Source organism: Neoarius graeffei, chromosome 22, assembly GCF_027579695.1.
Source record: "Neoarius graeffei isolate fNeoGra1 chromosome 22, fNeoGra1.pri, whole genome shotgun sequence".
Taxonomy (NCBI): domain Eukaryota; kingdom Metazoa; phylum Chordata; class Actinopteri; order Siluriformes; family Ariidae; genus Neoarius; species Neoarius graeffei.
The window spans coordinates 11951330-11975155 of NC_083590.1; the positions used below are offsets into that span (position 1 = coordinate 11951330).

A 23826-nucleotide genomic window follows, 5' to 3' on the forward strand; every position below is an offset into this window, starting at 1 on the left:
CTGCTAAATACGCCACTCATATTTTTCATCCAAGCTCCATCTGGGACATGGAAACCCAAAACAGTGACATAAATTTATATTTATGTAGTTTATAATCATTTTTTCATACAAAATCCATCATGGTGACATCTGAGTGACAGATTTAAATAATATTGGCTGAGTGGTCCATCAGATATATTCCATTCAGCTAGCATGTTACTGAACGAGTCGAAGACGAGTAGATGAATGGAATATATCTGATATACCACAAAAAAAGCCAGCCCTTATTATTATTTATTATTACATACACATTCCTTTCAGGTGTTCAACACGTCTTTCTCTTTCAAAATTCTCTCAAAATCTTCCATATTTAATGAAGCAAACCTGGTAGCCATGTTTGTTTACAAATTGTCCCAGTCGCTAGCTAGCGCATAAGTTTTACGTCTCTCTTCCAGTTTTTCGATATCCATTGGCATGTTTTTCTCTTGCAAACATGCATGAAGAACATCTAATGAAGTTTTGGTAGCTGTTCGGGTGTTTTCCCGCGAACAAAGAAATGCTTGTACGCATGCACAGCAGGAAACTCTCATATTGGATATTTACATCAGCTCCGACGTGTGACGTCATGTTGTCTTGACAACCGTGCAATATCGTAAACCATATTCGACGCTCATCCTCCATTGGGTAGAGTGACGTAATACACGTAGCATAAGTGATATGCTAACAATATTGCATGAATGAAACCTGCTAGAAGGGAATAGAACACGCTTTTATTCTATGTCACTCCCAGTGTTTTCCTGCTGAGTAGATGTGTGTTGTCAAAACGGCGAACCAGTTCAAAATTAAAATTCTTTTGATTGACTTGTGCATTTTTTGTGGACGTGTCCATATAATATAAAGAACATCACATTGTTGGCTGATGTTTAACTGGTAAAATTAGCATAGCATGAGCGACTGGTGGTTGCCAAGTGTGTTGTTTGAGATATAACTCCGGACTTGTAGTAGTGTGCATTAGCTAATGGAGTCCATCAGGGACTTTCTGGTTACACAAGTACATAGGTTCTGGTGGTACGCATCATGGTGTGTCCTTTCATAGGTGGATGATTACCTTCAGAATATAAAATGATAAAGAACATTAGGAGCAACACATTTCATGAAATTACCACCAGGAACTCCTTCAAATCCATTAGGAACAGTTAGAAATCTGAAAAGGTCATTAGAATAGGGATGGCTTAAAAAACAAAACACTAGAGCGAAACAGAGCACTGTACCTGTACATTACCCAGCATGCAGTGCTGCCGAACACCACTGCCAGAAATCAAGACACAACAGTGGGTTATTTCCAACACTCATCCAACAGCCCATATCATCATCAGCTGTGTGACTGAAGCCATAGTGGCTTTGGTTCATTTGAACACAGCAGATTAGAGCTGGTATTTATTTTAAAACACACACACTCATTACAGTGGAATTTCAGACATGTCCATTAAGAGCCAAGGGGATTTTTTTCCCCCAGTGTTCCTCCTGCATGACTGTAAAGGAGGCACTAAAAGAAAGAGCTCCGAGACTCGCGGTAGAACGTCATCCATCTGCTTTATTCCTCAATCCATTAGAGCTGGTCACGTTACACTCCATTTATGGAGTTAATATCAAAATTAAATCTACAAATCACCATCATCAGCACTCATGCTTCATAGTAGAACTTCAAATTCAGTCAGAACTGACAATCAGGACATACCCATTCTCTCGTCCATACACGAGCGCTTGCTTGCTTGTTTTTATTTATTTATAAAAAGAGTGGTGTGAGGGGTTAAAGTGAGAATAGTGATCTGGGATCAGCACTCTCGCCTTGCTGTAGAGCTGCATTCATTCATCAGGATTAGACAGAGTGACCTTAATCTGGATCTCAGATAAATATTACGCCACATCCTCCTGTGGCCTTGGCTTAAAGTGAAAAGCTGCCCTCTGGTGGAGGAGAGCAGGACCTGCAGGGAGAAACGAAGCCTCTATGACAGCACTTTTTTTGGGAGGGGGGGGGGGGGTCCTTGAATTAAAAAAAAAAAAAAAATCCCACAAAATCTGAAACAGTTCACTATTTTCAGCAGCAAAAGTCAGTAAAGAACAAAGCGTAGACAGACAGACAGCCAGACAGACAGACAAACATAACAGATACAGCCAGACAGTCGCAGGACAATTTGTGGATTTGCCGTGTGTGTGTGAACTAAAGTATAAAGAGGGCTGGGTTTGAGGCTCTGACTGACAGGTTCATTGTCCAATAAGCTTGTTGACAAAAGAATCCAGCTGGTCTTCATCTTTAATCCCTACGAACTGGTCAATGACATCACCACCACGCATAGCTATCACCGTAGGAACTGCAGATACCTAGAAAAGGTGCAAGATCAGTGAACATGAAACAACAACAACCTCCTCTTAGTAAAGAATCATCTGTTGACTCACATTAAAACAATCAATATATTAAATTAGTTTTAGCAGACAATAAATCTGGTGTGTGTACAATCAGCCTGCGATCTCCATCCACTCGGTGAAGCACAGTGGTGGGAGCATCATGCCGAGTGACCACGTTTACATGCACATCCAAATCGAGCTGCTGTCGGTAATCGAGCTGAAGGTCCCAGCAGGGTGCCAGAGAAATCCAATCCTACATGCACACAACTGAAGTCGGGCTATTGTGTGAGGTGCATTGTGCACCCGAGCCACAGGTGGCGCAACACGCCCCATCGTGTTGGTACACTTCCGGTTGTCGTCATGAAGAAGAGCTATTCAAGAGCGTAAACAAAGTTATCAGTTCCGTGTTCTCCATTGTGCGTTTTTCTCCCGTCCATGAATTTTAATATATTCAACTCCTTAAGCTGAATGAGCATGAACTCTGTCTCCTCATTGCTCCAGAAGTGCACGTTTCTGCTTGCCTGTGGCAGTGGGGGCGTGGTCAAGCGCCGGTCTGTGACAGGAGGGCGGAGCCAGGGAAGGTGAGTGGCAGAATAACTACACCTGACGGTAATTAACCTGTGTTTGTGTGTCTTCCCAGTAACCGCGCCCTATTTAAGGAGGCAGAGGGAGAGCAGAGGGGACAGCTCATCCCAGGACTAGAACACAGCGCGCGCGCGTGTGTGTTTTTCTCTCTCAAAAATAAAAGTAGGCTGTTAAACTGAAAAGTCTGACAATAAAAAGCCTATTAGTACCAGAAGCTTTGTCCTGCCGTCCTCTGTGCTCCACCCACACTTCAGAGAGCTCTACATCCACATTTTCTCTTCTTCGTTTGTTCCTCCTGACCTCTTCTGCTGCTCGCTACTACTGTTGTCATGCCGACCGAGGCTGTTGTGTTTCCCGCTTGTGGTCTCGTCACTCCCGGAAGTAGCCCGACAACTAGCTCGATAGGGTATACATGCACAAAGTAGCTCGGCAGAAATCGCATAAACTAGGTCGTGTAGCTCGATTCCGAGAAATCAAGTTCGGTTCAATTTCAGCCGAATTAAGGTGTATACATGGCATTTTGAACTTCGATTTCAGTCGAGCGACGGCAGAAATTCGATTCTCTCTATGTGCATGTAAACGTAGTGAGTGTTACCCTTCGTCTCTAGTTGGATTCACTGATTAACCCTCTCCTTATTTGGTTGCTGACTTTTGCTGCACTAAGCAGACACACGGTTGTACCGTATTCTTTACATTTTATAAAAATAGATTCAGCGTTGGAGATATTTCCGTTATATTCTCGAGGAAACTCTGGGTTCTTCCAGGAATGTGTGTATTTATATTATCATTTGTACTCAATCCAAGGACAAGAGGAGATACTGAAGATTGTGCGTTTTGAAAATGTAACAGCTTTGTCCTTGTTTAAGCTGCCTGTAGGATTGTTTAGAGAGCATGACTGATTTATTTGTGGATTCCCTGTAAGATTAAGTGTAATGAAGTGTGAGTGGGTGTTTTACACAAACCAGCCTGTAGAACCTGCAGATCTGTGTGTGTGTGTGTTCTGTGAACTGGTTCTTACCCCATACTCTATAGCCAGGTCTGTGTGTTCATCAATGTCCACTTTGGCCATGGCAACACGACCCTCCTGCTTAGCAATGGCCTTCTCCAGCCTGGGGCCCAGGATCTTACAGGGACCACACCAGCTACACACACAAAATGTGGATCATTACATCTGTGACCTACCTAAGAAACATCACTTTTTAGAACAACCCAATTACAGTGCATTTTTCTTTCCAAGTCATTGAGCTCAGGTTAGTGTTTATGCGGAATTCCCTGAGGTGCGGGCAAGTGGGTGAATGTCAGGGGACCACACCCCTTTGGCTTGGCCAGAGGCAAAGGCCACACCCATTTGGCTAGGCATGAAACACCCAGAACATACTCCTTTTGCTAGGCCACACCCATTTTTCCTCAACACAAGAGGCCTAAGCCACATGATTTTTTACACACAAGTCCTACCTAGGCCACGCCCAAGACCCCCAAGCTGCACACGATTTTCAAGGTGCAAGACCTCCTTTGCCTCCTTGATGCAAGATACACCCACCCATACCCCTTTTCCTAGACACAAGACACACCCCTTTTGTTACACCTGGAAAGCCCAGAGATGACAAACCTTCTGCTAGGCCTGAGGCACTGCAGCCACGCCTCTTTAGTTCCACCTGAGGCACCAAAACCACATCCCTTCTGTGAGGTCCATGAGATTAAAGCCACACCCCTTTTGCTAGGCCAGAGACACTGAGAACATGCTCCTTTTGCTCAACCTGACAGGTTCAGACGCCACACCTACTTCACTGATTATGCCCTAAATTTCTCAAGATTAAATCAGCCATGACATCCTGGACACAACTGCATTTTTTTTTTTTTAAATAAAGCTCACAATCCAGAGTTCAGCTTCGGGTCCTGTTTCCAACAGCAACCAACCATAACACTGTTTTATGGCACTTAACCAATAAACAAGTCCATAATCAACATAACCATGAAGATAAGACAAGACAGAAGATATGGAGGAAATAAAAAGTGGGGCAAGAGATAAAATGGGTGAAATGAAGGTCAGGTGTTCTCCTGAATTACACGCTGGGTGAACAGTATGGAAGAGGAATAACGCACAGACTCAACTAGAGAGTCTCAGATCAAGGAGTTACACAGGGTTTCAGAAACGCTTAACCACACACACACACACTCCACTGCAGGGACAGGAACTAAAATTATTTGCGAGAACCATTGTCATGCAGCACGTTTTAAAAAGTCTCAGCCAAATATTTGGCTTTCACAAAGTACACCAAAGATGGCTGACAAACAAGGTGTGGCACTGTCACATAAAACATCATCCATTTTTAAAGCTAGACTGCCTTTCAGATTTTTCAAGTGCCGGTCATAAAGAGAATTCCCCCCCGATGCCCAATTATTTTTGTTTAGTGACCAAAAGCTACTGAATTTGAATCACAGACTTCCAATTTTATTATTTTTTAAAAACCGAACAATTAATGAATTTAAGGCCATGTGGCCCTAAATTCCCCACTATTTTTTCCTGCTTCACCATGACCCAATTCAAGATACTACGTCATGCATCACATCACATCACATGGTGGGCTCTCCCCGTTCACGCAAAGCATTGTGGGATACAAATTTGAAACAGGAGAGAAAAATGGAAGACGCGAGTGTGCGAATGAACCGTGAAAGACCGACTACAGTAACGGAAAGAAAGCGAGAAGAAAAGACGTTATGTTATATATGAAGGAAAGGAAACACAGGACCAAACTAATAAATATCGGCGCTCAGCGAGCACCTCGGTGTGATCAGCTGTTCGTTTAGCGACAGAATGATGGAACTGTCAGTGCACGCTCAAAGGGAAACCTGTAGATGCACGCTCACACGGACTTCCTCTGTCTGCTTGACTGCGCGAAGCGAGAGATTTCATGCACATTTGCTCGGGAATCCCCTCAAATTAAATAACTTCCCAGCCACAGAATGGCCTGATATTTCGTGAGATACGTTTATTTCTGTAATACATCACAATGACCACATTTCAGAGGGAACTAAATTTTATGAAATCGAAATGCCGTCTAGCTTTAAAATTTCAGAGTGGTGAAAATGCTACTAAAAATCGGTCATACTGACCAGTCAGACACCGCCAACTTCAGCAAGGGATTCTTTCCTTACCATCATATTGTTCACAAACAACTCAAATGTGAATGATAAATACACAGAGTCTTAAGAGGCAGGACTCCAAACAGCACCTGATTGTCGTGGTTTCCTGGTATTTTCTGTGTACAATTTGAAAAAGTGTTTATTTTAGAGAATATTGGATACAGCGAGCGAACCGGCTCCTGCGTGAACGGTTTAGGAGCAATGAGCAAGCTCAGGGAGCATCAGCACCACCTTGTACTTCAACACGCCTGCTCAGAGCGTTTTGCATGAAGTAGCGCACACTGAGGCAGCACACAAATGACGGTGCGTGTAAGCACAGAGTACATGGTTTTTATCAAACAGAACATGTCCCCACACACTCCTGTAGTCTATTGCCGCTTTTCCACTACAAACGCGGCTGAGCCGTGCCGTGCTGAGTTGGGCTGAGTCGAGCTGAGCGGGGCTGTTGGAGTTGCATTTCGACTACAACCGCGCTGAACCGTGCTGGCTGGAAGTGGGTGGACACATTGGGTGGAGTTAGCGAAAGTGGGTGGACGTCACGTGATGTCGTTAGGCGGCACAAACAGTGACATCAGTGACCTTTTAAGCGGTAGTCTCACGACCCGAATAGTAAACAATAAACATGGAGGACATGGAGTCGTTAGTGTTGCTGGTCTTGGTTCTGTGGTTGTTGTCACCGACAACGCCAACAGATACTGGCAAGAGCGTATAGATGAGGCGAGGCGCATAAGGCTTCAGAAATTCTCGTAATTCGTAATTCTTCTTCTTCCGGGTTTACGGTGTTTACAGATCCCAGCGTGCTCGCAGGGCGTGTGTGGGCATGTGAGGACACTCCTCCTCACCAATCAGTGCACAGGGGAGTGTCTGCTCACGCCCCCAGCCTCACTCAGCTCGCTTTGGCTCGCTTCAGCCCCACTCCAAAACCGTGCGAGTTTTAGGGGCTAAGCAGGGCTGAAGCGAGCCGAGTCGTGCTGTTCTTTGGTAGTCGAAACGCGAGCCGTGTCGGGCTGAAGTGAGCTGAAGCGAGCTGAAAAAGGGTAGTGGAAAAGGGCCATTTGTGACTCAGGACAAAACGACAATCACTTTAATAGGAACTTGTTCTCGAGTCCAAGACCCCCGTTCTTGGCTGCAGGAGTGGAACCCGATGTGTTCTTCTGTTCTCTGTTGCATGCTGAGATGCTTTTCTGATCACCACGGTTGTAAAGAGTGAGTATACGAGTTACTATATCCTTCCAATCTGTCCATTTTCCTCTCATCTCTCTTATCAACAAGGAGTTTGTTTACTTTCCACCCGCAGAACTGGTCGCTCACTCACTCTGCGTTTTTTGCACCATTCTGTCTGTGTAAACTCGTGCATGAAAACTGCAGGAGATGAGCAGTTTCTGAAATACTCAAACCAGTACATTTGGCTCAAACCAACACCCATGCTACAGTGATCAGGATCGGCTAATTAGAGAACTACATAAAACAGCAGGTGGATGGATGTTTCTAATAAAGTGGCCAGCGAGTGCATAGTGGATATAGTAGAAGTTAAGTATAGTACACCGTTTCCAGAGGAACAGGATATAGGATAAATGTCCTCCATCAGCTGTGCAGGCAAAGTGCTATTAAAGCTGTAGGAGGTGAAACCAGTTGAACCCAAAAAAAAAAAAAAAAAAAACCCACAACACCACTTTTGCCCAAAAGCGTCCTGTACTTCAGGGACACACGTAATGTTTGAACAGCATATCGGTGTTATCTGGGTTTCACGTTCGGGTACACAAGGACATAGTGTAGGAAATAAGCGTCTGTTTATTTTCAAACCAAAAACTGTGGAAAAAAAAAAAAAAAGTCAGGATCTGGAGCGAGATCATGTCTGTGGTCACTCCAAGTACGACATTTAGAGTTGCACTGCTTGGTAAAACCAAACAGATTTAGCTCAAGACCCTGCTTTAGAGGCTTCCAGGAACACAAGTGTGTTTACAGGTTTTGCTCAGATCTGCTTTTAGAATAAAACACACGTAGCGTACATCATATTCTTAGTATGTACAACCCCGATTCCAAAAAAGTTGGGACAAAGTACAAATTGTAAATAAAAACGGAACGCAATGATGTGGAAGTTTCAAAATTCCATATTTTATTCAGAATAGAACATAGATGACATATCAAATGTTTAAACTGAGAAAATGTATCATTTAAAGAGAAAAATTAGGTGATTTTTAAATTTCATGACAACACATCTCACAAGGCCATGTTTCCCACTGTGAGACATCCCCTTTTCTCTTTACAACAGTCTGTAAACGTCTGGGGACTGAGGAGACAAGTTGCTCAAGTTTAGGGATAGGAATGTTAACCCATTCTTGTCTAATGTAGGATTCTAGTTGCTCAACTGTCTTAGGCCTTTTTTGTCGTATCTTCCATTTTATGATGCGCCAAATGTTTTCTATGGGTGAAAGATCTGGACTGCAGGCTGGCCAGTTCAGTACCCGGACCCTTCTTCTACGCAGCCATGATGCTGTAATTGATGCAGTATGTGGTTTGGCATTGTCATGTTGGAAAATGCAAGGTCTTCCCTGAAAGAGACGTCGTCTGGATGGGAGCATATGTTGGTCTAGAACCTGGATATACCCTTCACCATTGATGGTGTCTTTCCAGATGTGTAAGCTGCCCATGCCACACGCACTAATGCAACCCCATACCATCAGAGATGCAGGCTTCTGAACTGGGTGCTGATAACAACTTGGGTCGTCCTTCTCCTCTTTAGTCCGAATGACACGGCGTCCCTGATTTCCATAAAGAACTTCAAATTTTGATTCGTCTGACCACAGAACAGTTTTCCACTTTGCCACAGTCCATTTTAAATGAGCCTTGGCCCAGAGAAGACGTCTGCGCTTCTGGATCATGTTTAGATACGGCTTCTTCTTTGAACTATAGAGTTTTAGCTGGTAACGGCGGATGGCACGGTGAATTGTGTTCACAGATAATGTTCTCTGGAAATATTCCTGAGCCCATTTTGTGATTTCCAATACAGAAGCATGCCTGTATGTGATGCAGTGCCGTCTAAGGGCCCGAAGATCACGGGCACCCAGTATGGTTTTCCGGCCTTGACCCTTACGCACAGAGATTCTTCCAGATTCTCTGAATCTTTTGATGATATTATGCACTGTAGATGATATGTTCAAACTCTTTGCAATTTTACACTGTGGAACTCCTTTCTGATATTGCTCCACTATTTGTCGGCGCAGAATTAGGGGGATTGGTGATCCTCTTCCCATCTTGACTTCTGAGAGCCGCTGCCACTCCAGCTGTTCCTTTTTTGTACCTTTAACTTTTCCAGCCTCTTATTGCCCCTGTCCCAACTTTTTTGAGATGTGTTGCTGTCATGAAATTTCAAATTAGCCAATATTTGGCATGAAATTTCAAAATGTCTCACTTTCGACATTTGATATGTTGTCTATGTTCTATTGTGAATACAATATCAGTTTGAGATTTGTAGATTATTACATTCTGTTTTTATTTACAATTTGTACTTTGTCCCAACTTTTTTGGAACCGGGGTTGTAATAAAATCACTCTGCATCATGCTATTATAGGAAAATAATCAGTGATGAATGGATGGCGCGATGAAGTGGAGTTTGCTACCTTAAAGGTTATTTCCTCCAGGTGCAGCACGTCCTGAAGTTATTACATTTTAGCATAAATACACAGGTGATTATAGAAAATCCTGCGTGCTGATTGGTCGAGAGATTTGGACTACTGTATTTCTTGATAATCACCTCGAGCGATTCGGCAAAACGGCGGCCGATGGCTTCGTCACTGTAAGTGAGGAAGAATTACAGAGGATGAAAGAAAATTCTGCTCCTAAAATAAAAGCATTAAAAGATGCTCCGAAGTTTTAAAACTATTCAAAGGTAAGGTGGAACTGTGATTTATTTTATCAGTTTCAAAATAAAGGATTTTATGCAACTCGGCGTAGATCAGTGACAAGTCTGTGCCGCACCGTTATTACATTTACATGATGAGTTTGAAGTGTGAAATAAAGGATTTAAAAAAAAAAAAAAAAAAAAAAAACCTGTGTATTTAAAACTTAAAAAAAAAAAAAAAAAAACCCCACCCTACTGCGAGTTGGCCTAGCAGTTAGCGTGTCCGCCTCTCGATCGGGAGATCGCGAGTTCTACTCGTGGTCGGGTCATACCAAAGACCATCATAAAAATGGTGCCTACTGCCATCTGGCAAGGCACGCTGCAATAGATAGTTTTCACATGACGTCACAGAGTCGGGGATTCCCTGGTGGCGGCCATCTTGCGGGGCTAGCTTACCGTTCGGGTCACTGAGCACACATTGTAACGTGCGAGTTACGTTTATTTATATATGAGTGATTCCACGCTTATGGGTACTGAAATGGGGACATGAACTTATTCACCTAAAACCATTTCTTTTTTTACCATCAGGTCACAAAACATGTAATCTTTAATGAATGATATGTTAAAAGATAACTTTAATTTTCTGAGATGTAATAAAAACATTTATATGCCAAAGTCAAGCCTATGAGTTCCAAAATGATGTCTGTTACATTACTTCTGTTACGATTGTCCATCTCGCGTCTGTTACAAATTAATTACAATCTAGCTATATACCATGTTAATCTTATTGAAAGAATGTGTATGTTTATTCTACTACACATGTTTATTAATTATATTTGCTAAAACATCACCTTCCTAGGTTTCAAAAAGTAATTCTACATTGTTAAAATTGAGAATATATATGTCCACAACACTTCTGTTACGTTCTGATTTTGGCATATAAATATGTTTTTATTACATCTCAGAAAATTAAAGTTATCTTTTAACACATCATTCATTAAAGATTACATGTTTTGTGACCTGATGGTAAAAAAAAGAAATGGTTTTAGGTGAATTTTTAAAAATAAGTTCATGTCACCATTTCAGTACCCATAAGCGTGGAATCACTCATATTATTACTATTTAAAGCTAGCAATAGTGCACACCTGTTGTATTCACGGCTGTCATAATAGGTCAGATGATGAAGTCAAGCGGAGCTTTTATGGAATTCCCACTGTACGGGAGCACGAAGGCGAGCAAACAAAGAAACTCAGCATACAAAGGAGAAATCTATGGCTTGCGAGAATCAACCGCAAGGATTATCAGCCTTCCAAACACAGCAAAGTCTGCTCCGATCATTTTATAAAGTGGCAAGTTGTTTAAATAAACAATCAATTGTGTTTAAGTTTGTTTTTGGAAAACAAAACATCATGTAAACAATCTAGAGAATGCCTAATTGGAACCGCTGAGTGTACGTTTACATTGTAATCAACTCGATATTATACACACACATTTATATGCAGTGTTGAGAGCTCTAAAATTCCAATGTTTACATACCTTGGCTGTAATTAGGACACGGCTCTCACTGGTTTTTATATGATGGACTTCACGGGCCCAGCCACAGACAAAATAATTGTATGACCCCAGCGACTTGTATGCTTTGAGGTCGTCAAGTGTGTAGGCGCTTTTACTATTCACGAAATAGTTCACAATATCAGGGTACGATATGGATGGCAGCCCTGCATAGTCACTTGAAAATGCTTCTTTGTCCACTTCGTAGGGGTCAATTCCCCCAATCAAGGCCAGTTTGGCTGCATACCGTTGTCGTGAGATGTCGTCCAATGCATCCATATAGACCCCTTCGCAGTAAACGTCATTCATACGTAAGCGGAAATTGCGCGCGCAGCCTGGACTCAAAAAAGACTCAGCGAATGCCTAGTTGTTGTGTTGTCAGGTGTCAGAATCGTAGCAGTGATGGGGTTAAAATGTTCAGAATTCCAGCAGGATCTCACCCATTCCAAAAAAAAAAAAAAAAAAAAAAAAAAAAAAAAAATACAACCCCGATTCCAAAAAAGTTGGGACAAAGTACAAATTGTAAATAAAAACGGAATGCAATGATGTGGAAGTTTCAAAATTCCATATTTTATTCAGAATAGAACATAGATGACATATCAAATGTTTAAACTGAGAAAATGTATCATTTAAAGAGAAAAATTAGGTGATTTTAAATTTCATGACAACAACACATCTCAAAAAAGTTGGGACAAGGCCATGTTTCCCACTGTGAGACATCCCCTTTTCTCTTTACAACAGTCTCTAAACGTCTGGGGACTGAGGAGACAAGTTGCTCAAGTTTAGGGATAGGAATGTTAACCCATTCTTGTCTAATGTAGGATTCTAATTGCTTAACTGTCTTAGGTCTTTTTCGTCGTATCTTCCGTTTTATGATGTGCCAAATGTTTTCTATGGGTGAAAGATCTGGACTGCAGGCTGGCCAGATCAGTACCCGGACCCTTCTTCTACGCAGCCATGATGCTGTAATTGATGCAGTATGTGGTTTGGCATTGTCATGTTGGAAAATGCAAGGTCTTCCCTGAAAGAGACGTCGTCTGGATGGGAGCATATGCTGCTCTAGAACCTGGATATACCTTTCAGCATTGATGGTGTCTTTCCAGATGTGTAAGCTGCCCATGCCACATGCACTAATGCAACCCCATACCATCAGAGATGCAGGCTCCTGAACTGAGCGCTGATAACAACTCGGGTCGTCCTTCTCCTCTTTAGTCCGAATGACACAGCGTCCCTGATTTCCATAAAGAACTTCAAATTTTGATTCGTCTGACCACAGAACAGTTTTCCACTTTGCCACAGTCCATTTTAAATGAGCCTTGGCCCAGAGAAGACGTCTGCGCTTCTGGATCATGTTTAGATACGGCTTCTTCTTTGAACTATAGAGTTTTAGCTGGCAACGGCGGATGGCACGGTGAATTGTGTTCACAGATAATGTTCTCTGGAAATATTCCTGAGCCCATTTTGTGATTTCCAATACAGAAGCATGCCTGTATGTGATGCAGTGCCGTCTAAGGGCCCGAAGATCACGGGCACCCAGTATGGTTTTTCAGCCTTGACCCTTACGCACAGAGATTCTTCCAGATTCTCTGAATCTTTTGATGATATTATGCACTGTAGATGATGATATGTTCAAACCCTTTGCAGTTTTACACTGTTGAACTCCTTTCTGATATTGCTCCACTATTTGTCGGCGCAGAATTAGGGGGATTGGTGATCCTCTTCCCATCTTTACTTCTGAGAGCCGCTGCCACTCCAAGATGCTCTTTTTATACCCAGTTATGTTAATGACCTATTGCCAATTGACCTAATGAGTTGCAATTTGGTCCTCCAGCTGTTCCTTTTTTGTACCTTTAACTTTTCCAGCCTCTTATTGCCCCTGTCCCAACTTTTTTGAGATGTGTTGCTGTCATGAAATTTCAAATGAACCAATATTTGGCATGAAATTTCAAAATGTCTCACTTTTGACATTTGATATGTTGTCTATGTTCTATTGTGAATACAATATCAGTTTTTGAGATTTGAAAATTATTGCATTCCATTTTTATTTACAATTTGTACTTTGTCCCAACTTTTTTGGAATCGGGGTTGTAAATAAAAAAAAATCGCCGACGTCTATGGCTACAAGCCATCAAACGTGTAGACTGGGATGAAAGCACCATCAAAAATGCGCGGGTTTGCAGCGCCCACTTCATCACAGGTAAGATCAGGCTATTTATTAAATCTTTCTTTTTTATTCTTTCTAGTCTTCGTTTATTGATGTAGCAAAATACTTTGGTAACGTTTGTCTGATTAGCTGGGTCATAGTTACACAATGTAATGAATATTGTTAGCATGTTAACTTAGCTTAGCATGCAGTTTTGTTTGTAGGAGAGGTCTCGCTTGACTCAAGCAGTCCAGATTTTGTGCCATCATTATTTGTGTATGCTGAAAATCACAATTTTAAAGCAAGGATGGAAAGGTTAAATTGTGTGCCCTCACTCTAAATGCCAACTTACGTTGACTGCTCTAACCTAGCTCCCGCCCCGTTCAGTTTCATTTCTGCTCTCTGCCTCTCGCTTTTTACGCAGCTCTGATTTCTCTTAGCTGCACTCTTTACACTATCATTCCTTTCATGCCATTACCTCCTGCAAATTGCTGTTTAGTGTTGGGATTTGCTGTTGTAGCTAAAGCCACATTGCCACTGGCATAATTTGATTAAAACAGAGAGCTTACTAACATCATCCGTCCACTCTTTAATTAAATGCGGATCCGGTAGGCGATGTCCACTTGTTAGAGTTAACTTATTTATGTAGCATTCTCGATCTTGTAACGACAATTGTTTTGCATAATCTGACAGCTCATAATGCCGGTCTATGGGCAGCGCCATTGTTTGAGTCCAGGCTGCGCGCGCATCCTGGCAACGGTCTGTTTGTTTACAAACATGCGAAGGGGTCTATACTTCCGTTTGCTTGATTTTGCCGACATTGATCTTTATTTTAGAAAACTGACTATATAACTTAATAAATTCGTCTGAGATAACGTAGCCGGTAGTGGCGACGGTCCATTTTGTTTGCCCCGCAAGATGGCGGCTGGGGGGCGTTCCCCGGAATGCCGTGACGTCAGTGAAAACTATCTATACAGATGCTAGTAGGGAGTAAAACTCTCGCGGTTACCAGAGGACACGCCCCCCACCGTAACCCTAGCCAGGCAATAGGCCGAGGGCTACGAAATGGAGATTGGCACCGCCCCTATGTGCCATATGGCACGGGAAGGACTTTGATTTAAACTTAAACAATTACCCGCCTCAGGCTCAGTGAATATCATCCTCAACTTCATCTCTCATTATTCACACTTCACCTTCAGCAAATAATTGTTAAATATTCTGTCTACATTCACTGGATATGAGCAACTGCGCGCTCCGATTGGCTACTCTACTACTGGGATATCAGCTAACGTACTACAAGTAGAGAAAAACAAAATGGCGGCGCGTGCTGCCGAACCAGAGGATGAAATAAAAACTCGATTCGAAAACAAAACCCCCAAAAATACAAAAAGCAACAAAATATGGAAGAGGTTTTTTTTTTCAAGAATTATCATCGCATTTTTCACAAATTGCTCCTGTCATTTCACCGGTTTGTTTACATTCCAAGCAGAAATTATTTTGTTGGACGTTTTGTATAAAGTTTGCAAAAAAAAAAAAAAGCTCCGTTTCTCAAAACCCAGTGAATGTGGATAGAATAAAACCAGTTATTCCACTCACTCAATCTCGTTGTACATGGATTACAGACAATTTGGTGCTACGTGCCTCGTCGGCCATCAGCTCATGTACAACTCGATTTCGTGGAATAACTTAAATCATTACACACCAGAAATTTGCTAACAATTACATTGTTAAAGAAAGACATTAGGTTTTATGCGTTTATTCCCGCTTGTGTTGGTGAGAGAGCGTAATGCTCCGTCCCGATACTGGAGACTCCTCCCATAACTTAAATAAAACATCTCTGTTTTAAACCCGTTTATATGGGGGTCCCTGTGAATGAGTTGTTACTATAGAAACCATGACACATCAGAATGAGTGCATTAATTAATCCTGTATAAACCTGCGCTACGGTTTATAGAACGTTAATCAACAAATTAATCCGACCGATCAGAATCGAGTGTTCAGCAGCGCTGTGATGTAACCTGTACGAGACGGAGCCTGAGCGTCCTTCAGCAGTGAACACATCGCCCTGCGCTCGGGAAGAGAACATGAACTAACGCAATCAAACCTGGGTTGAATTGGAGTCCCTGCTGGGGGCGCTCTTACAGGAAGGAGCACGCACTCGAAACGTGTCTAAACCTGCTTCGGAAGCGTGCAGCTACGCAAGCGCCGAAACTCCGCCCACTGTGAGGATCAGAAGCCGTGGCGCTCTGAGAATACGTACTGTGCGTGGAAGTCCACGAGCACGGGCAGGTCGCTGTTGATGACCCTCTTGGTGAAATCGTCATGGTCCTGCACGTTGAAGGAGATACACCTGTGTGAGGACAGAGAGAGGGAGCGAGAAGCAGACAGGAACGACTGTGCGTGGAAGGAGGGGGTGCGTGACGAGGACAAGAGTGATGTGATGGCGGGAAGGCGGCGGAAGTCTTTCACAGAGACGGCCCAGATCCTCCTGACGAGCAGCCGAGTAGCCATCTGAGACAGAGGAGAGGAGACGTATAGTAAAGATCAGCAGCACTTTCTCACAAATAACTGACTTTCTACATAAAAAGCACAAACACCCAGTCGAATCAGAAAAATCAGTCCAGCCGCCTACAACACCGTCGCATCATTCACAACTACACCACGTTCAGTTTAAATGAACCGAATCATAAACTGCATCATTCTCTCCCTGTACCGTACACTACCTATCGAGACGTGCATCACATCAGCGGAACGAGGAAATTTACACACCTTTTACACACCTAGCACAATTATCTTTTTTTTTTTTTGGTATTATGATCTGTCAAACATTCTGGGTGAGATATAAACACTATAAAACGGTGGATATGACATCAATTATGTCGTATATAGGAGGATATTACACAGTGGCATGAAGATATGACGTTTATCTTCTTGTGTTGAAAAATATGAAGATAAACTTCATTTATTTTTTTCGCGGTGCGGTTTCCATCAAATCCTGCGCTCTGATTGGCTGGCGAGCGGGTCCGTATTCTACGATACGGACCCCAGTTACAGACCTCTGGCGACTCGCTCGTTCACAACAAACATAGTAGAATTTGTCAACATTTCTCTTTTTTTTTTTTTTATAAGATTCTCAAATCTTATAAATTTTTGCCAGCATTTCTCAGGAGAATAGCATTAATTTTACAGCATGGATAGCGATAACGAGTCTTCACAGCAAAAGCGAGTTTTACTGCCCTGAGGAAGGAAAAAAAAATAATAATTTCAGGAGAAAGCTAAAAACCTGTAACTGTTGCTAACGCTGAGCAAAAACATGGCTGAATCCTGAATGACTCAATTTTGTATAAATAGGGGACTACATAGGTGGCAAAATGTAGTGTTTTTCCTGCCATGAAAGTGCACTTGTATACCGAGGAGGAAGCCATTTGCATTACAGCCGTGAATGAGGATTCAAAATGGCAACTCGGCTCGGTTTTCCCTTTCGGGCGCTCTCGTTAGGGCCCGAGCCCGAATGGGCGAAGGCCCTATTGTTCTTGTAAGAGTTCACTATTATTATTCTTCCGTCTTCTTCTTCTTCTTCTTCTTCTTTATTTTTCTCCGCTGTTGGGCCATTTTCGGGGCGCTTGCCATGGACGAAAACGCACGAAATTTGGCACCAGTTCCGAGAATTGCCACCGCTACTCAGAACCAGAAGCCCAAACTTGGCCGGGGCTCAGGGCCTCTATAGTGCCCCCTAAGTCGTTGTGATTTTGGCCTCCCGCATTAAGGTGCCTGGTTGCCATATAGTTTGTAGTAGTGGCATGCCATTTGGTACGCATATGTATCTCACTAAGCCGGACAAAAATGTAATGCCAATGCATTAGCCACGCCCAACAGGAAGTGAGGTAATTTCACTTTTGTGCGAAATGCATGGCCACGAAGACGGCGCAACTCCTCCTAGACCGTTCATAGGAACGTCACCAAAATTGATACACATCATCTACAGACATGGCTGACACAAGTTGCTAAATACGTTTCACGTAGGATAAACCGTTCAGAAGTTATACGTCAATCAATTTTCAATGCAGAATTTTACATGCTTAAAAATTCATAACAAATCTTCTGATTGCTCAAAACTGCTCATACTTCACACGCAAATCACTCATTGGGCTTCTGACATGTTACCCAATTTCTGTGATGTTTCGCCACTGGGGGCGCTATTTTTGGGCAAAAAATCCAATCTTTCCTCAAATTTGGTCAAACTTCACGGCCACCCTCTTACTACCTCCCATGTCATGTATACCACATTTTGGGAATTTTCGTCCATGGGGGGCGCTGTTTTTGGCCGACGCAATTGCTCCAAAACGGGTTTTTGGTAAATAATTCCATAATGCTTTTCCTTCACACCACTACCTTGTGATTGTACGTTGCTGTTGTAGACACTTATTTTTCCAACTCATAATCGCTCATGTACAGCATAGCGCCACCTACTGACATGGGAAAAACCAAAAAATTTATTCTTCAAAAATCTATATCTCATCTTCTATTTACTCAATTGTCTTCAAACTTCATACGCAAACTCTTCATAGCTCACCTGACATATACGCCAAATTTTGTGCACTTTCGCCCCTGGGGGTGCTGGTTATGGCAAAAATGATATTGCAGCTTCTGATTTGTCACACTTGGCAAGCAAACTCTTTACAAGACCCTTATTGGGGCGCTTGCCATGGTCGACAACGCACGAAATTTGGCTCCTTTATCTTAGACTGCCACCGCTCCTGAGAACCAGAAGCCCAGATCCAGGCGGGCCTCAGGGCCTCTATAGTGCCCCCTAACGTGTTGTGATTTTTGCCTCTTGCATTAAGGTGCCTGCTTGGCATATAGTTTCTAGTTATTATTATTAGGGCCCGAGCACCGTACAGTGCGAGACCCTATTGTTTTTGAAGGATTATTATTATTAGGCCCCGAGCACCGTACAGTGCGAGACCCTATTGTTGCCATGTGTCCAATTCTGTGCTTTGTCGCCATTGTGGGAGTAATGTCTCTTGCTGCAGAAGCTGTGGAAGGTATTTCGCGGGGACGCATGCCCCCGCCCCCCTTGGCCGCTGGCGCGAGGGCCCTTCTTTATTTTTCTCCGCTGTTGGGCCATTTTCGGGGCGCTTGCCATGGCCGAAAACGCACGAAATTTGGCGCCAGTTCCGAGAATTGCCACCGCTACTCAGAACCAAAAGCCCAAACTTGGCCGGGGCTCAGGGCCTCTATAGCGCCCCCTAAGTCGTTGTGATTTTGGCCTCCCGCATTAAGGTGCCTGGTTGCCATATAGTTTGTAGTAGTGGCATGCCATTTGGTACGCATATGTATCTCACTAAGCCGGACAAAAATGTAATGCCAATGCATTAGCCACGCCCAACAGGAAGTGAGGTTATTTCACTTTTGTGCGAAATGCATGGCCACGAACACGGCGCAACTCCTCCTAGACCGTTCATGGGAATGTCACCAAAATTGATACACATCATCTACAGACATGGCTGACTAAAGTTACTAAATACGTTTCACGTAGGATAAACCGTTCAGAAGTTATACGTCAATCAATTTTCACTTCAAAATTTAACATGCTTAAAAATTCATAACAAATCTTCTAATTGCTCAAAACTGCTCATACATCACACGCAGATCACTCATTGGGCTTCTGACATGTTACCCACTTTCTGTGATATGTCGCCACTGGGGGCGCTATTTTTGGGCAAAAATTCCAGTCTTTCCTCAAATTTGATCAAACTTCACGGCCACCCTCTTACTACCTCCCATGTCATGTATACCACATTTTGGGAATTTTCGTCCATGGGGGGCGCTGTTTTTGGCCGTCGCACTTTCTCCAAAACGGGTTTTTGGTAAATAATTCCATCATGCTTTTCCTTCACACCACTACGTTGTGATAGTGCGTTGCTGTTGTAGACACTTATTTTTCCATCTCATAATCGCTCATGTACAGCATAGCGCCACCTACTGACATGGGAAAAAACAAAATTTCTTCTTCTACAATCTATATCTCATCTTCTATTTACTCAATTGTCTTCAAACTTCATACGCAAACTCTTCATAGCTCACCTGACATATACGCCAAATTTTGTGCACTTTCGCCCCTGGGGGTGCTGGTTATGGCAGAAATGATATTGCAGCTTCTGATTTGTCAAACTTGGCAAGCAAACTCTTTACAAGACCCTTATTGGGGCGCTTGCCATGGTCGACTACGCTCGAAATTTTGCCACTTTTTCTTGGACTGCCACCGCTACTGAGAACCATTATTATTAGGCCCCGAGCACCGTACAGTGCGAGACCCTATTGTTGCCATGTGTCCAATTCTGTGCTTTGTCGCCATTGTGGGTGTAATGTCTCTTGCTGAAGAAGCTGTGGAAGGTTTTTCGCGGGGACGCATGCCCCCGCCCCCCCTTGGCCGCTGGCGCGAGGGCCCGTCGAGGCCGCTTGCGGCTTTAATTTTGTTAGAATTTGGTAAAGAAAAAATAAATAAATATAATATTTACCAGCTTACGGTCAGTCCGTATGGTGAAATACCGTGACCTCAGCCTTAAATACTGACCTCGACCCAGAGGGCCTCGCTCAGTACTTTCAAGACCTCGGTCACGGTATTTCACCATACGGACCTCCCAGCTGGTAAATAACACACATTTCACGCCACCATGTAGTGTTCTTTATATTATATGGCAGACCTGGGCATTTTCCGGCCCGCGGGCCGCATCCGGCCCTTTGGTTCATTCTGACCGGCCCGCGTAAGGTTAATTAGAAATTACAAAATAAACGTATTTTCTAATTTTACCTCATGCATGGACTGAATGTGCATTGCTTTTATTTTGAAGTTGTGTTCAACAAAAACGCTATGCGCGCGACATGAACAGGACATGAAATCCCACGAAACCTAATCCCGCGATAACTACTTCCGTAATTTGTCCAGACCAACCACAAACTTGTACGTCATCCTTCAAACGGTCCAGCCAATCACATAGTGTGACGTCACCAGCAGGCGCCGGAGCCCGAGCCAATCTGTAGATCTGATACCTACACCCATAGATTTACATAGAAGACTAGATTCCTCACCGCGTATTCCAGAACGTCCGCGCAGGGCGGCCATCTTACCACAGACAAGGGGTATGAAGACTTACGCAAGCACAGCACTCGCATTATGATTTACAGGAAATCAAAGTACTGACTTTGATGACAAGATGATGTGTGTGTCTGTGTGTGTTTTAATTGTAGATGTTTATATCAGTATGTCTAGTTTTATTTTAACTGCACATTGGAGCCTAGTCAAATGAAATTTCAATCTTCTGTGCTAACATATATTGACTTTGACATGATAATCAGCTTTGAATGTTCTTTTTGTAAATGTAAAGATGAGCAATTCCAGCGTTATGGACGTGACACTTGAACTCAAAATGGCAACAAATGACCCAGTGCATGTTTTATTGTCTCCCAGTATTTAAACAGGTGTTGCATATTTTAAGGCTGTACCATACTGGAGAAGTGATAGAACAAGAACAATTCCCATAGTACATCTAGGGCATGCCAGAAAACGCCAATAAAAGATGCGTTATGGATGTGACAGAAAAAGTATCACTTTTCTTGGGTGACTGTCCATTTTTATCAAACTCTGAAATTGTAAACCTAATGTCGAAATGGAGATATCCATTTGATAGAGGGGTCCAAGGTGAATATTAAAAAATCTTTGTTTAAAATATTTTGTATTTCATGCAGAGTTTCGGAAGGAAAAGTCAGCGTTATGGATGTGACGAAATTCCGTTATGGATGTGACGCGTCTGAAATAGACATGGCATATGTTTAGAAAATCAGCAATTTAACCACCATAACCCTTTGAAAAACTCTCTAAATATCAGCTAAAACTATCAAAGTTCTTAAATAATATTTAGGATGGCTATTGTTTTGCTGTTTTGTGGATTTTAGCATACGTTTCTGTGGCTTGTGGCAATAATATAGAATTGTACATCATCAAAGTTGATTTTAGCTTGGGTTTTACATTATAAGAAAGAAAGACTGACAGTGACATATTAGGTTGGTTGCAAATTGGTTCAACTTATTCACATCTGTAAAATACAGGCCTAGGTGAGATCTCTGGGAGTGGTTTTGATGTATTACATGTTGCTTTATTTTTGCATGGTGAGGTTGACATTTACATGGAATTGCCCAGATATCTTTTTATCCTTGGAAGTATAACCACATGTGATTAATTAAATGCTTTTTTTTGTCACAAACTACCATGAGTCGCTGTCACTGTTTTATACCATTACTTACTCGGGCAGTGCATTTGTTATTATGCTATGATGTGAGTTTACATTTGTTATTATGCTATGATGTGAGTGCATTAGGTTTTTGAGGTGGATGAAGTATTTCTGAAGTGAGTAAGCGGTTTATTTAACTTTAGCTTCCCCTACGGCCCTATCACATGTAAAAATATTTTCACTAAAAATTGGAAATAAATTGTATGGTTATTTGTCCTAAGGCCGCAGTTATCCATAAGTATGCAGTGTTAGGCTTCTCACAGCAGAGGAATTTCAGCATGCATCCTGTCTTACAGTCTGTAGTATACTGGAATATTTTCGCCAAGCTATGCGTATTTTTTTAAAACATAAAATGATTATTCATCATTAATATCATAAATACATACTTCTGTTTGTTTTTTTTAATATAACAAACCAAACCGTTTGAATAGCGATTGAAATTTGAGGAAGTTACGGTCATCTGAAAAGTACATATCGCTACCAACACAGTGTAATGGGTAAGCCAGCTATCTGAGGTAAGATGGCCGCCATGTGCGGACGTTCGACTTCGTTGACGGGCAACGGGGACGAGGCATCTAGTCTTCTATGTAAATCTATGCCTACACCGAATGGACTGATGATCATGTGTCAGCTGTGCTTCGCATCTCCACCTCAGACATTCAACCTGACTCTGATGCACTCGTTAAAGACCAAAAGAGACTGGATTTCTCTCACTGAACAAATAAAAAACACCAAATGAGGTGATTAGACTACAAATGTGGGCATCATTATTATATGATGCATCTTGTTTGATATTTGGAGTAGAAAGACAATATTGTGATGTCTTTATTGTGTTTTGGGGTGAATGTGACCGGAAAAAAAAAAAAAAAAAAAAAAAAAGGTACAAACGTTCACATTTTGTTAACCATTGTTTTGTTTTGGGAAATTTGATTGAATAAATGACATTTTTTGTAAGGCAACCTCGTTTTTTCCATACTCTTAGCAGCTTGTAAAAACAAATGTTATTTACTGCTTTATATAAAGAAATACAATTAATATTATGCAGAATTTAGTTCAGCCTTATGGTCCGGCCCTCCACAAAGTTTTCTGTTTCTCATGTGGCCCTATGGAAAAAATAATTGCCCACCCCGATTATATGGGGACATCCATCCACCCCCCCCCCCACACACACACAAAGTTAAATCAAAAGAATTTAAATTTTGAACCGGTTCACCATTTTGACAAGTCGGTGGGAATACACTGGGAGTGATGTCATCGGAGTGAAACGTTAGGAATTATCATCTATCCAGGACACTTTTTCGATGGAATAAAAACATGTGTTCTCTTCCCTTCTAGCAGGTTTCATTCATTTGGTTTGATAGCATGCAATATTGTTAGCATATCGCTTATCCTGTGTGCATCACGTCACTCTAAAAAAATGGAGAACGAGCGTTGAACATGGTTTACATGGTTGTCAAGACAACATGACGTCACACGTCGGAGCTGATGCAAATATCCAATGAGAAAGTTCTGTTGCGCATGTGCAGAAGCATTTCTTTCTTCGCCAGCGCCGTCTGCAATAAACTGTTACAGTGAATTGAAAATGAAATAAGCTGCGTATTACATGTAAAACTTCTGCGCTAGCGAGCGACTGTGAAAATTTGTAAACAAACATGGCCACCAGGTTTGTTCCATCAATTGTGTATGTATAATAATAATGGCTGGCTTTTTTTTCATGGTCTATCAGATATATTCCATGCAGCTAGCATGATGGTGAACAAGTCGAAGATGAGTAGCTGAATGGAATATATCTGATAGACCATGAAAAAAAGCCAGCTATTATCATCAATACACATTCCTTTCAAGTGTTCAACGCGTCTTTCTCTTTCAAAATTCTCTCAAAATCT

At 42.3% G+C, this 23826-nt stretch overlaps 1 protein-coding gene across 1 annotated transcript in view; it reads right to left on the bottom strand.

The window, feature by feature from the left end:
• Nucleotides 1-1555: 1555 nt before the first annotated feature.
• txn2 (thioredoxin 2) overlaps nt 1556-23826 on the bottom strand; it is a 24508-nt gene continuing 2237 nt past the window's right edge. The window contains exons 2-4 of the mRNA XM_060904391.1: nt 15910-16160; nt 3989-4112; nt 1556-2361 (exon numbers count right to left, since the gene is read on the bottom strand). Of these exons, the coding sequence (XP_060760374.1) occupies nt 2245-2361; nt 3989-4112; nt 15910-16160 (492 nt within the window). The 3' untranslated portion in view covers nt 1556-2244. The remainder of the gene's footprint in view (nt 2362-3988; nt 4113-15909; nt 16161-23826) is intronic.